Genomic DNA, 13442 nt, shown 5'->3' on the forward strand with positions numbered 1-13442 from the left:
TTCGTCGTTATATTTTTTAGGTTGTTTGGCACTGCTTTGGTTGTCGTTTTATATATGAAGTGATTAGGGTGTGTGGGATATTTTGTGGTATATTGTGATGGAGATAAGGTTGGAAAATTATTCATACATGCTGTTAGTGTTGTGATCTTGTTGATGGTATATGGTATTGGACGAGGGCCTTGTTACAGGGGAGATACTGCCCAAATTTACGTAAACGAGCTACTAGTTTAAGTTACGGACTTAGCCTTTACTCAGCACTGATTTTGAATCTCCTTATGCTATGGTAGATTGAGTTGAGTTGTTTGAAGAATTGCTTGGAAGGTATTAAGGACTCAACAGAGTTAAGGAATGTTAAGGCTAAACATTTCCTTAATTTCCTTAATTAAGGCCCTATTGGGCAACCTCAGATCAGATGGTAAGTTATATACCGAGCCTACTATGGCCGAGCACCTATGAGCAAGCCCGAAATGGCTGAGATACAGAGCCTAGTATGGTCGAGCGCCTATAAGCGAGCCTACTACGGTAGAGCAGTTACACATACCGAGCCTTATAGGGCCGAACAACTATTTTACTTACTATATTGAGAGAGATGAGTAAGTATCAGCAGGTAAGCATATTTTCAAATTATTTTTGACTCCCAGGTACTTTAAGTTATTATATTATCAGTTCAGTTTCAGCTGTCAGTTATTCTGTTGCCTTACAAACTCGGTACATTATTTCGTACTAACGTCCCTTTTGCTGGGGACGCTGCATTTCATGCCTGCAGGTCCTGATAGACAGCTGGATAGACCTTCCTAGTATACAAAATCAAACATCAGCTTGGTTGGTAGTCTCCACTTCGTTGGAGTTACCAGGTCTATACCTTGGAGTTCATTTTATATATACAGGTTTGATGGGTAGGTCGAGGCCCTGTCCCGACCATGATACAGTTCAGTTATCCCTAGAGTCTTGGAGACGAGTGCTGTACATTTTTTATATCAGTATTGTGGTTTTACCAGCCATATGTAGATGTTTAGTTTGGTATGGTTGGTTGTAGACGTTATGTTCAGACGATTCAGAATATGGCCTCTTCGGCCTAAGTTGATGGTTAGCCCTCCAGAGTTCACAGTTATAGAGTTGTACACTCGGGCTGAGTATGGCACCGAGTGCCGGCCACGCTTTTTCAGGTTTGGGGCATGACATTGTTGTTAAGTTTTCAATTAAAACCGCCTTGTGTGGTGGTCGGTATATTAAGAAAGTATCAAAAAGGACATCAAATCGAACTTCCTCAAGAGCTATATGTGAGGTGGACATGCCCAACTCAATACAATTTGGATGCAAGTGCATGTCGTTGTAGTATGTGTAATACACTGATGAATCTATAATAAGATGGAGAGGAATCCACTCCTTAACATCTGAATGGTATAATTTTGAAGTAGGAATTTTTTGTCACAACTTCTGAACAACTCTACAAAAGTATATGTTCTAGGTGGTTCATAGATGCTCTTATTTTTTAGTTTATGTAGAACATAGACTTCTAAAGATGTAGCTCTCCAAGAATGAATATCCAGACGCTCAGAGCTGGAACTGAAAATAGGGAAATCCAGGATCTAGAGTCAATAGGTCTGGAATAAGCACGATCTCACCTTTTTATTTTTATTTTTTTTATTTTTTATTTTTTTATTTATTTTTTTGGCGTTAGTAAACATAGTTCAAGCCGAAGGTATTAGATTTAGAACCCGTCCTATATTTGTCTCTGGCTGGAACGGCCAGGAACAAAGATTAATCTAAAAGGTTTATCCAGGGTGGAAAAGAATTTCTTCGCACCTGAGTACCTTGAAGCTAGTCAGGTTAATTTGAGGACAGATTTCTTATACATTTGGCCATTTGGGATTCTTCTGACTGAAATAAGGAGGGGCAAAGTGGTTATTTTTAATGGATTCAGAATTTAGACGTCGTGGGTTCTGAGTTGATAGAGTTGGCTCTAAAATGCATATATAGCATATTATCTATACTTCATTTCGCACATATATATATGGGACTCGACCTGGAAACACTGGTCGGGAAAAATAACATCAACCTTGATCAAATACAGATGGATGCAAAAAATTAGAGAACTAGTTTACAAAATAAACTTGTATCGTTTAGATCCCAGATATAAAAAGAACAAGTTTGATATAAATAAGAACGAGTTTTTAACATCTGTCAGAAATATAGTTTTTCTTCTTGTTTTGGAGGGTGAAAGATGGAAATACATATCAAATTACTCTTCACTTATTCCAAAGCTGAGTGGTTTAGCAAAGCATCCTACACAAGAATTTACAATAGCAACTGCGTTATAGCTGCAAGAGAACTAGAGGGAATAACTGCACATGAGAACTCGAATTTGCAATATATTCTGGAGAGAGCTTATAATTCCTCTTGCTTTATAATCCAGAATATGTTACAAATTTGAGATGAACTGACAACATTCTTGGCTACATATACTCTGCATCTGTAAGTCAACGAGCTATTACTGGACTGACGATCTGAAAAGCCGCCTCAGCTTCACCTGAAGTTGAATACCTTCCATACATTTCAAAAGATGATTGAGTAAGAAAACTGAGGTTGAAGACAATATCTGTCATTTTAGGCCTTTCTGTTGATTTCTCGGATATGCACGCCTTCGCCAAGGCAGCCAAGCTTAGAGCATCGTCAACAGGGTAAAAGCTCAGCTTGGGATCCATCCACCTTCTAAATTTCTCCTCACTGTTATCTTCAACTTCTAAGATTCCCTTAATTTCTTTCAGCATCAGAATCTCATCATTATCTTTTGACTCCATTGCTGTCTTTCCTGAAAGCAACTCCAAAAGCACAAGCCCAAAAGCAAACACGTCGACTTTCAACATCATTGAGTTGGTAGCATGTGTGGCTGTAGAGAAACTTGCAATTTTGGCTTTAAACCTTGAATCAAGAAGTATGTTACTCGTTCGGATATCATTATGAACAATGCTAGGTTGACTATGTTCATGCAAGTATTGCAGAGCATTTGCAACATCCAATGCTATATGTAACCTTTGGCTCCAACCGAGCATTACCACTGAGCCAGAAGCAGATGATTCGGGAAACAACCTCTTATCTAGTGAGCCATTTTCAGCATATTCATAAACCAAAAAGAAATTCCCGTGATTGTCTGATGAAACGCCCATTAGTTTCACCAGATTTGCATGATTTAGTTTCTGAAGTATCATCAATTCCTCTGAGGCTCGGTTAGTTCTTTTGACAGCTACAACCTGGTCGTTGATCGCGGCCTTGTAGACTGATCCTCCTATACTGTATCTTTCATTGAAGTTCCTCGTCGCCTCCATGATGATCTTCAGGTCATACATTATTGGCTTTCCAATATAGCCAGAAACTCCAGGAAGAAGCTTATCTTGAATGGTCTTATGCTCCACAATTTCATTTTTGGAGGCTTTCTTGGTCTGAATAAGATCAGAAGATTCCAGAGTAGAAGTATTACGGGCTAATGTTCTCCTCTTCTCATGTAAAAGACGCATGTATACCATCAAGCACAATGAGAAAACTACAAGAAACCCCATACTACTTAAAACAGCAATGAGGATCCATCCACGTTTGGATTTACTACTGCTCGTAGGAGAGGGATAAGATTGCAGAATAATAGGAAATTTTACCGGTATCAAGACAGGAAGACATATTGCAGCAGTGAAATTTCTGTTATTGTTTGCGGCCAGAATGTCAGCTGCAGATGCTCCAAACATATTGCTTACAGGCAATATATCATCCCAAGGCTGCCACACATAAGTAACAAGGTACTGAAGTCCCTTTTCGAGATCAGAATGTGCAGGGCATTTGCAACGCAAAGGAAAAACAGCTTCCACCCCAACTGTCAAGTTGGTAGGATCTAGTGTTGGATTCATATCTTGCACCACATGATAGTCAGTAAGGTTCTCAAAAGCTCCTACTGAAGCTGAATAAAAGCTCTCACCTTTCTTGATCTGATAGGTGACATTGGAGAAATAATGAGAACCATTGCAGTCGCACTTAACAGGTACGAGTAAAAGCTGGTCAGGGAATAGCTCGGTATCCTCTGAGACTAGACCTGTGGCCTTAGCTATACTTAAACGACTTACTTCAAGAAGATCGGAGATACTTCCCACATCAAAATAATTTGGTGGACGAGCACGATATGTGACATAAGTATCACAAGACAAGGAAGAGTTTATCGAGCACGAAAAGTCTGTGTCTGTACTAGATGTTTGAGCAGTTATGTTAGAGGATGACAGTACGAGAAAGAGGAAAAAGTTGTAAAACAAGGAGACAAGAGGAACTCCCATTGCTGCAAGCTTAGATAGCAAGGCACCAACTAGAAAGTTTATTTGGTAGCTCTAGCAAGAGTTGATTTTAGGGATTTATGAAACGTTAATCTGAAAGCTACAGAAATTCTTGAAGTTTGGAAGGATATAATATTGTCTAGGAGACCTTGTTTGTAGCTTTGTCTGTGAGATACCCTCGTCTTCTCTGCCTACTCTCATATTCTATGCAGCTGTCTCTGTCACTATGCAACAATGTTTCATAAAATATTCTCAACAAGCAAAAGGAAATCATTTGTATATATAATCATTACTTTCTCCTTGACTATGACATTCCCTTTCAAACCTTTTCTATGGAAGCTTCAGCTATTAGATTAATGCTAGAACCAAATCCAGACGGCACGGATTCCCCCTTCCTATCAAAGTTCAGAAAGTAAACAACTAAGAATAAAAAATTAGAGATACGCATGAAGTCTTAGAGGTGGTTATAGATGCTAGGAGCCTAGGTATATGCTTAACACATGCAAGTCGAGCCTGTGTCACTCTCTTACTTAGGAGAAAGGGACATAATAACGCAAGCAAAAATTCCAATTGTCAATTTCTTGGAGATATTTCAATTGTCAGTTACTTGGAGATATTCCAGGTGTATTTGGTATGACGAAGAATAGTTTTCGGTGAATATTTTCAGGAAATAAGTCGTCTTCTGGTGCTTGATTGCTAAAAAATATGTTCCAAAGAAAACACTTTTCACTAAAAGGAGGAAAATGCCTTCTCCCATCTTCGCAATTAACTCTTTAATATCATTATTTTAACCAACACTTGGCCGTTATTATCAATCTTTTCTACTAAAAATTTCTTCAAATACCAACTGAAGGGTCCTCTATTGACAAGATTTCTGCCCTTCCCACTGAAATGATATGAGGGACTGAGGGCTGCTTAGTTTCCAGGATAAAAATATTGAGAATCTAGAAAACTAATTTTACATGGAAATAAGGTAAAAACCCAAGAACTATAATTTATGTCTTAGAGGCAGAAGAAAAAAAAAAGCATTAGAGGCAGAAAAATGGGCATCCATCATGTGTGGACGTACGAAAATCTGAGAGCGTACGAAAAAGCAAAAGCTCTACGCTCTGATAAAACATATATCACGAGTATATCTTGATTACAAAGTAGAAATACAAGATAGAAACTAAACCCTAGCAAATAGGTGATTTGCGATATCACCACATATAAGTAAACAGCAACATTATCGACAACTAGGAGTTTTGGTCAGATGCCAAGTAAAAGGCTGGTTGATCGTTCGTGATTTTCAGCAACAGTATTACAAAGATCAAGCTTTCATTTCTGATCAACATAATTAAAATGCTATAAACATATAACCAGACCTCCTTAATGAGGCTTGATGTTGATGATGTTGACCTGAAATATGAAGGAAGACGCTTATTGACCTGGAAAAGCACTACATCTCTATATCCTGATCAATGACAAAGTCCTTCAACTACATGTCGACTGGAAACTTTTGGAGTAAATGTTATAGACTCTTGAAAGATCTGCAGAGCTCACTGTAAACATATGTCCAGGCAAAGCAAGGGGAAGAGCATCACTTATTTCCTCGGTTCTCTCTTCTACAGAAGCAGCTTCTCGTAGCTTGCCTTCCTTCCAGAGACTCTTGACAAGCAATTGTTTGGTGTTAGCATCAGGCAACAACCTCGAGTTCCTCATGTCCTCAAAAACCCTGAGTGCAAGAGCAGCTCTTCCACATTTGCAATAAGCATGGATGAGAACTTTATACATATAAGCATCAGGCTCTATACCGCTCTGCCTGACCATCCCAAAAAGCCTCTGCACAGTTTTTATATCTCCATGAAGCGCAAAATGGTTCATTAGTCCAGAATATGTTTGCAAATCTGGAACAATTCCGAGTAAACTCATTTCTTCGAGAATATTTAAGGCGTCCGGGTTCATATTACATTTTACCAAAGTCCTTAGAAGAGATGAGTACAGAAGCAGCTGACTGCTTTTAGATATCGGACCACAGATCGTTTTAATGCTATTGAAAACCCTAAGGGCGGGATCCCCATTACCAGAAATCCCATAAAAATCTATAATTAACTGAACCGTGCTGAATGACAATTGAATGCCCTCTCTTTCAACCTTGGACAAAAGTTGATCAACCAAATCGACACATCCTTGGCGAGCTAATCTTGTGATCATTCTTGAAATTGTGTATATATCATGATTGAATCCTGGCTGACAAGCAACCCAGCAGAAGAATTGCCAAGCTGTTTCTGCTGACTTGAAGCTCCTGATCATCTTGCAAACCAACCTAGTCGTCCAAACTAATTTTGCATCCTCCAATGCTGACACCTCCTCAGCTCCCCATTTCCGCAAAGCATTAGCTAAAGAAGCTGGATCCAACCATGGCTTCAGGTGAGGTTGATCCACAACATTAGTATGGTCACAGTCACTCTCTTTATCTTCATCTTCATCATCATTATCGTCTTCACTACTGTCCATAGAGTAACCTATCTTCTTAATCCTCCCATCCGGTAACATGTCCCTTAGCAATTCATTTGTCTCAGCATCATAACCAGCATCCTGCATCTGCTGGAATGACCAAAGCATAGCTTCACCAGGCAATATTCCATCACTCTTCATCTGATCAAGCAAAATTTTGACAACATCTAATTGATTGGCAATACTGAATGCTTCCACTAGAACAGAATACTGCTTTAATGTCCGTTTCATCCTAACATGAGGCAACATGTGGAAAAGCTCAATGGCTGAATCCAACTTTCTCGATCTAACAAGATGCTCAATTAGAATAGTGTACGTCCTACAATTAGGAAGTGCCCCTTCTTCGATCATTCTATGGAATACCCTCACAGCATCACTGTCCTTACCCAACTGAACACATAGTCCCATTACAATGTTATAAGACTCAGTACACGGATGCTTTTGAAGGGTTATCCTCCACTCGTCCCAGGCACGAACAACCTCCTTAAACTCTTTACTAATAGCATACCATCGCATCTGATCCATATAACTAACACGCGCAACATTAATGAACTTGCCCGAATTAATGGCATTGATAAGGGCTTGGAGTTTAGCAGTTTCATGCGCCTTAGCAAGAACCTTGGCCAATGCATAAAGTGTGTTGTGGGTATGCGCGAAATGGGGAATTGTTTTGAGATTCTCAATCAAACTGAGAGCTGAATCAGGAGAGGGAGCTGATTGAAGTGCATTAGTGACTACGAAAGAGTCCAAAGTAGGATTCTCGAGATGGGGAATAAGATTATCTGAAGAATTAGACCGAAGAGCGAGTCTGATTGAATCAATAAGTCTCGCTCTCTGGAAATACAAATCTACTTTATTTACATTTTGGGTTCTCAAGAAACGGCGAAACTGCAAAGATAAATTATTGAAGGTACTGTTTATTTTGTAGAATCGGTTGAAGTACATATAGCTTACATGCAAATGACAACCTAAGAAAAGCTAGGTAAGAATGTAGTTAAAGGAACAGAAGAGTTACTAGAATTTGAAAGGTGTTACGAGGACGAAAGTTCAGGATTTTTACCAGGAAGGAGACGAGGGTAAAGTGACGCGACAGAATATCAAACAGGTGGTGTGCGTGGACAGCTCTTTAGGAACTTCAACGATTTACGACAAATATCAAACAGGTGGTGTGCCTGGATACCGCTCTTTAGGAATTTCGACGATTTTGCGAAAAACAGATAAGGCCGTGGTTAGATAACAAAGAGCAAGACAAAGGGACTAAGCCCGTTATAAGGCTAAATTCTCTGAAAATAACACAAGCTAGCTAATTTTCGTATTGGTAATTAAAAAATATTCTGGATTTACAAAGACATTGAAAAATAACAGCTATTTTGTTAAGTCCTGCGAATAAACTTCCAGCATATTATGAAATTTAAGCATATTATGCTTGAATCTCTTATGTAAAAAATTCGAACTCCAACATATTATGCTGGATTTTCTCTAAATTTTTAAGGATGCTTTTGTTTAGATTTTATCTTTACATGAAAAAATTGTTAAACTTCGATTACTTTTAAAACAGTGGCAATTTCTTAATTATCATTCACGATGAGTAGATAAAGGGACTAAGCCCATTATTTAGGGCTAAATTCTAAAGATTCGGGATGAGTTGTTGTGGGCCGCGATCTTTAATTATCTAAGAAATTGCAGAAATACGATAATTTAACTTTTGAACCCTGCTTGTCCCGTGAGCAGAACTTTAAGATCGAAAGTTAAAAGTATAGCTCATGGGGCAAGAGAGGGGCAACACTTGTTAAATTTGAAATTTTGCTCAAGCAGGAAAAAAATCAAGACAATGCATTTTGAGGACTATTTGTGTACTTTACCCTAAATTATCGAGCATATGTTCTATCCTTTTTGGGCTTCATGCAATGGGCTGTGGATGCAGATGAAGCTACTGCCTATCCCGGGGTAGTGTAGATATATTTGATTTTTGGGCCATCATTAAAGTCATACCCATATTGCATAAAATTTGTAAAATTTACCCACTTCAAACTATATTACAGAATTTGCCCCCGAAGTTACAAGTTTAGAGTATTATAAATTAAAGTTTTTCTATCGCTTCAAAGTGCAACTTCAAAATCGGATCTGTAGTTATTACATCGTTTCAATGCAACTTCAGAAAATCGAGTTCTTCCATCACTTCAATCTAACTTCAAAAAGTCGGATTTGAAGTTCTTTATAACTTCCATTTAACTTTAAAATCGCGTATGAAGTTTACGTGAAGCAGTTCTAACTTCATACTCTGGAGTAAATACCTTATCTTCTTTTCTTAAACCATAGGTATTCCTAATTAGCATCAACCATGCGCTATCTCTCTCTAACGAATTCAATTCGAATTTCTTCACATTTAAGCTAAACTTCTCTTATGGCGCAAACAACGACTAGCGAAGTACGAAAAGGATCGTCGGCAGATGACGAGAAAACAATAGACCCTGTTGGATTTTTCAGCAAGTACAACATAGCCCATAAAACTTTTCTAAGGAGAAGAAGAGAAGCATAAAAAGCCAGAAAAACGGAAAAATATGAAATGCCACTACATAGGTGCCAGTTAAACGTTTTCAAAAAAATTGGTACAAGTTAAATGGGAGCGAGCGACGACCAAATATGGCGCCCCGTAAATTTTTTACCTAATACCCCTTGTTATTAGTATTACTTACTCTTTTGATTATTATCTGACTTACAGTTGTAACGGACAGAAATTAATTCATTTTGAATCTTGTTCTACAAATGGTCCAAAATATATTAATTTGGGGGCTACTGTTGAGAGTTACAACTTACAAGTATTAACATTTACCTTTTTTTAATTTTCTTTTTCTTTTTACTTACCATTAGAGATCAACACATGTGCTCACTATTTTACCCGACTAAAATCAATAATCTATCGTTAGAGGTGGAAGCATTTTATATGTTTAACTCCTCGCAAATATGTTCATTTACTAAGCAGAAAGCAATTTCCTCTTATTTTTACCTTTTCTTGTACATTTTAATGTAATGCAATGGAACAAAAATATGCTCCATCCATGACAGAATACTCCTACCCAAAAAAAAAAAAATGTTGAGAGTTTTCACTGATTCGATAGAAAATAGAGTATATGGACTTGAAAAAATTACATAATAAATAAATTTACTCAAAATTTACTGTTCTCCTACTATGAACCCTCAACCCTATGAATCTTTATCTTCAATAAACCCCCAAACCACCTGACATTACCTCCCAATCTATAACACGACAGGATGGTGGAGAAGCTAAAACGTCATATAGGGACATGGTCACTTCTTCAGACCATATGGAATTTACCCCAAATGTTAGCCAATCCAACATAGAGGTGTCAGAATCTTTTTCAGAAGAAGGAGAAGCACTGGGAATTTTAATACACACCCCCACACGAGGCATTAGATCGATCACTCTTACGGAGGAGGATAAGCAAATAATTTATGAACCATGACAATGTTCCATCATTATCAAACTGTTTGGAAAACGCATGATGCATCAATACTTAAAAAAGAAAATTCAGGAGCTTTGAAACCAACGGAAATCTTCTCCTTAATTAATCTGGGAGAAGACTATTTTATCATCAAATTCAAAAAAAGGAAAATATGGATGAAGCACTTCATCAAGGTCCATGGTTTGTAAATGGTCATTATCTATCTGTGATCAAATGGAAACCAAATTTTGTGGCTACCAACGAAAAACTAACTACCTCAGCAATATGGATTAGATTGCCACAATTACCAACAGAGTTTTATGATGGAAAACTTTTAGAAAAAATTGGCAACTCTATTGGTCGATTACTAAAAATTGATGTTTGTACATCAACAACAATGAGGGGTCGCTACGCTAGGCTCTGTGTGTAAATTCCGTTGGATCTCCCAGTGCAACCATTCATCTATATCGATACTCACAAGCAGTATATTCACTATGAAGAAACAAATCTACTATGTATGAAGTGTGGAAGATTGGGGCACACCTCTACCATGTGTAAGTTTATCCAACAAAATACAAAAACAAACTCCTGCCCAGATACTACTACACCAAGATCAATTAAGGAGAACCAAGAAGGTGAATGAAAAATTGTCACCTTCAACAAAGGCAAGAGACAGTATGTGACAAACGATACGGCAAAATAACCACACCCCAAAGGAGAAGCTCCAAGGCCCAGGTATCTCAGTAAATCTATTCAATGCAAACATAGGTAAATACATCGACACTCAAGTTTTACAATATAAATCAAAAGATCCTGCTAAGAACATCACGACCAAGAAGAACATAGATGATACCACTCTTCCAGTCCAAAACCACTTCACCATTTTAGATGAAGAGCACATGGTTTTGGACAAAATTAAAATAAATAAAAATAATATTTCTCCTAAAACCTCCCATGCAATTAGCCATTTGGACTCTTTGGCGAGTGACGTGGCAATACCAGACTCATACGTGCCTACCTCTACTAGCAACAAAAAGCGTGACATGCTATTAGATATAAACAATAAAATCATTAACCCTAATAAGACTACTAACACTACACGGCAAGCCACTAAACAAGCTAATCAACATACTACAAATCCTCCTATTATTGATCATACAAGCAACAATCTTTCCCTAAAAATTGAGAATATCAAACCCCCTTAGCATGTTGTCCGCATGGCCTCTAAGGAACCAAAAGATAAACAAATGGCCATTCCAAGGGAACACGGCAAGGATACCAAATCCTTTCAAATTCACTCTATAAATCTAAAAGATGATCATTCAGAGACCATGCAAGAAGATCCTCCAATCATTACCTCTACCACCAATCCCATCCCCTTTATTGATAACCCAAATCCCACGCCTGTTGGAAACCCATTAAATACCAATCAATCCACTCAAAATGCCAAGAATCTCATTTTCTCTAAGAAGGAGGAATAGATTAATCCAAATACTAAGGCAACATAGAAATCCAACCATGGAAAATCTACCCCAAGACCCACCACAACCAGCAAACAGTCAAGTGATCTATGTCCAACCCCCCCCCCCCCCTCCCCAAGCCCAAGACTACCAACCACTTTTGTGGATGGAAATGGGGCTAATGAGACATGCAGTCTCGTTCAGCATCCACGTCAATGGCCAGGAGGCAATAGTAATCCTCCACAACACTCAATACCTAGCACAACTAATATCGGAGGGGATGGGTCTGGCAATGAGCAACTACTTGAACCGAATTTGGCTCAACAATGTCCTCCACCCTCTAGCACCATCATTGAACCACAATCTAGTTCATGCAATGATACAACAGTGGGACATGCCACCTCACTTCAACCCAATTCAACCACAAAATATCTTCCCAGACCTTCCCTTCTTCCCATCAGAGATGCTAACTCAACTGAATCCCATCTTCATGCCTTGGGAAATCAATCATCAACCACAGGAACAACCTCTCAACCAAGAGAACCCTCATGCACCACCACCCCACCCACATGCAATGCAAGAACAAGGCCTGGTAGAAGTAGCAATGGAGGAAGAAGTAGAAGAGCCCCTTAACCTAGCCTTAGAGCAAGTCCTAGAATTCTCAAATCTAAACGGGGTAAAGGTGTTTTTATTCAGGGAGATGCAGGAGAAGAGGCACGTACTCAACTGTCCCCTAGCACTCTACAAGTGCTCAATGGATATCAGGCCACTACAGGATCCAACTGTGGGTAACAGGGCCATGATACTTGTGCCAACTCTACGAAGGAAACCTATCTTTCCGGGAGGGGTGAGGGAGAATGGGGAGGCAGTGAACGGGAATTTAAATCATCCGATGAATCGTCCAACTAATTTTATTGTTTGGAATATACGGGGAGGGAACAATGACAACTTCAGAAGAAATTTTAGGGAGATGATCGATACTCATAGACCCTGCATGGTAACCCTGATGGAAACTGTGATGCTTAATCATGAACAATGGCTTGAGGATTTTAGATTTTCTGAGCTAATCGAGGTTCTAGCGGAGGGGCAGTCAGGTGGAATGGTTGTTATGTGGAACCATGAGGTGGTCATAGCACAATTTTGTTCGTAGGAACCAGGAAATCCATGCTACAATTGAGGTATTACCCATTCACAAAACTTGATTATTGTCTATTTATGGTAGAACTAATTATCAATATAGGAATATTTTGTGGAATAACATAGAAAACATCTCTAACAATTATAATGGGCCTTGGTTGATAGGGGGTGGTTTCAACGATATCTTAGGTTCATACGAGAAATATGGGGGGAGACCTATTAACAATAATAGGGCAGAATACCTTATATCAAAGATTTCAAATTGTAACCTAATGGACTTAGGTTATAAAGGGTGTAAATACACTTGTTCAAATCATAGACATAGAAATAAAGGTCTAATTATGGAAAGATTGGATAAAGCACTAGGAAATGAAAAATGGTATGATCTATTTCCAAACTACTCTATAATTCATCTCCCTAAAACCTATTCAGACCACAATCCTATTTTAGTAGAACTAATCCCTAGAAGTAGACATAAACATGTACCACCTTTTCGTTTAGAGACTTATTGGTGCAAACACCCCGATTTTCAAAATTTTATTAAATCAAACTGGCTTGGCAATGACTATTTCAGG

The 13442-nt window shown here is 38.4% G+C and overlaps 2 protein-coding genes across 2 annotated transcripts; both read right to left on the reverse strand.

The window, feature by feature from the left end:
- Window positions 1-2447: 2447 nt before the first annotated feature.
- On the reverse strand, window positions 2448-4373 carry LOC109210683 (serine/threonine receptor-like kinase NFP). The gene has a single exon (XM_019374134.1). It carries the CDS (start codon window positions 4311-4313, stop codon window positions 2481-2483), a length of 1833 nt encoding a protein of 610 aa, XP_019229679.1. The 5' UTR covers window positions 4314-4373; the 3' UTR covers window positions 2448-2480.
- Window positions 4374-5368: 995 nt separating this feature from the next.
- LOC109210687 (pentatricopeptide repeat-containing protein At5g66631) lies at window positions 5369-8050 on the reverse strand. Its single transcript, XM_019374138.1, has one exon. It carries the CDS (start codon window positions 7749-7751, stop codon window positions 5784-5786), a length of 1968 nt encoding a protein of 655 aa, XP_019229683.1. The 5' UTR covers window positions 7752-8050; the 3' UTR covers window positions 5369-5783.
- Window positions 8051-13442: the final 5392 nt, after the last annotated feature.

The sequence above is a fragment of the Nicotiana attenuata genome, unplaced genomic scaffold, assembly GCF_001879085.1.
Source record: "Nicotiana attenuata strain UT unplaced genomic scaffold, NIATTr2, whole genome shotgun sequence".
Taxonomy (NCBI): Eukaryota; Viridiplantae; Streptophyta; class Magnoliopsida; order Solanales; family Solanaceae; genus Nicotiana; species Nicotiana attenuata.

What these genes read in the sequence shown, in the direction of transcription:
- LOC109210683 (XM_019374134.1), bottom strand. Translation starts at nt 4,313, where the DNA reads ATGGGAGTTCCTCTTGTCTCCTTGTTTTACAACTTTTTCCTCTTTCTC.
- LOC109210687 (XM_019374138.1), bottom strand. Translation starts at nt 7,751, where the DNA reads ATGTACTTCAACCGATTCTACAAAATAAACAGTACCTTCAATAATTTA.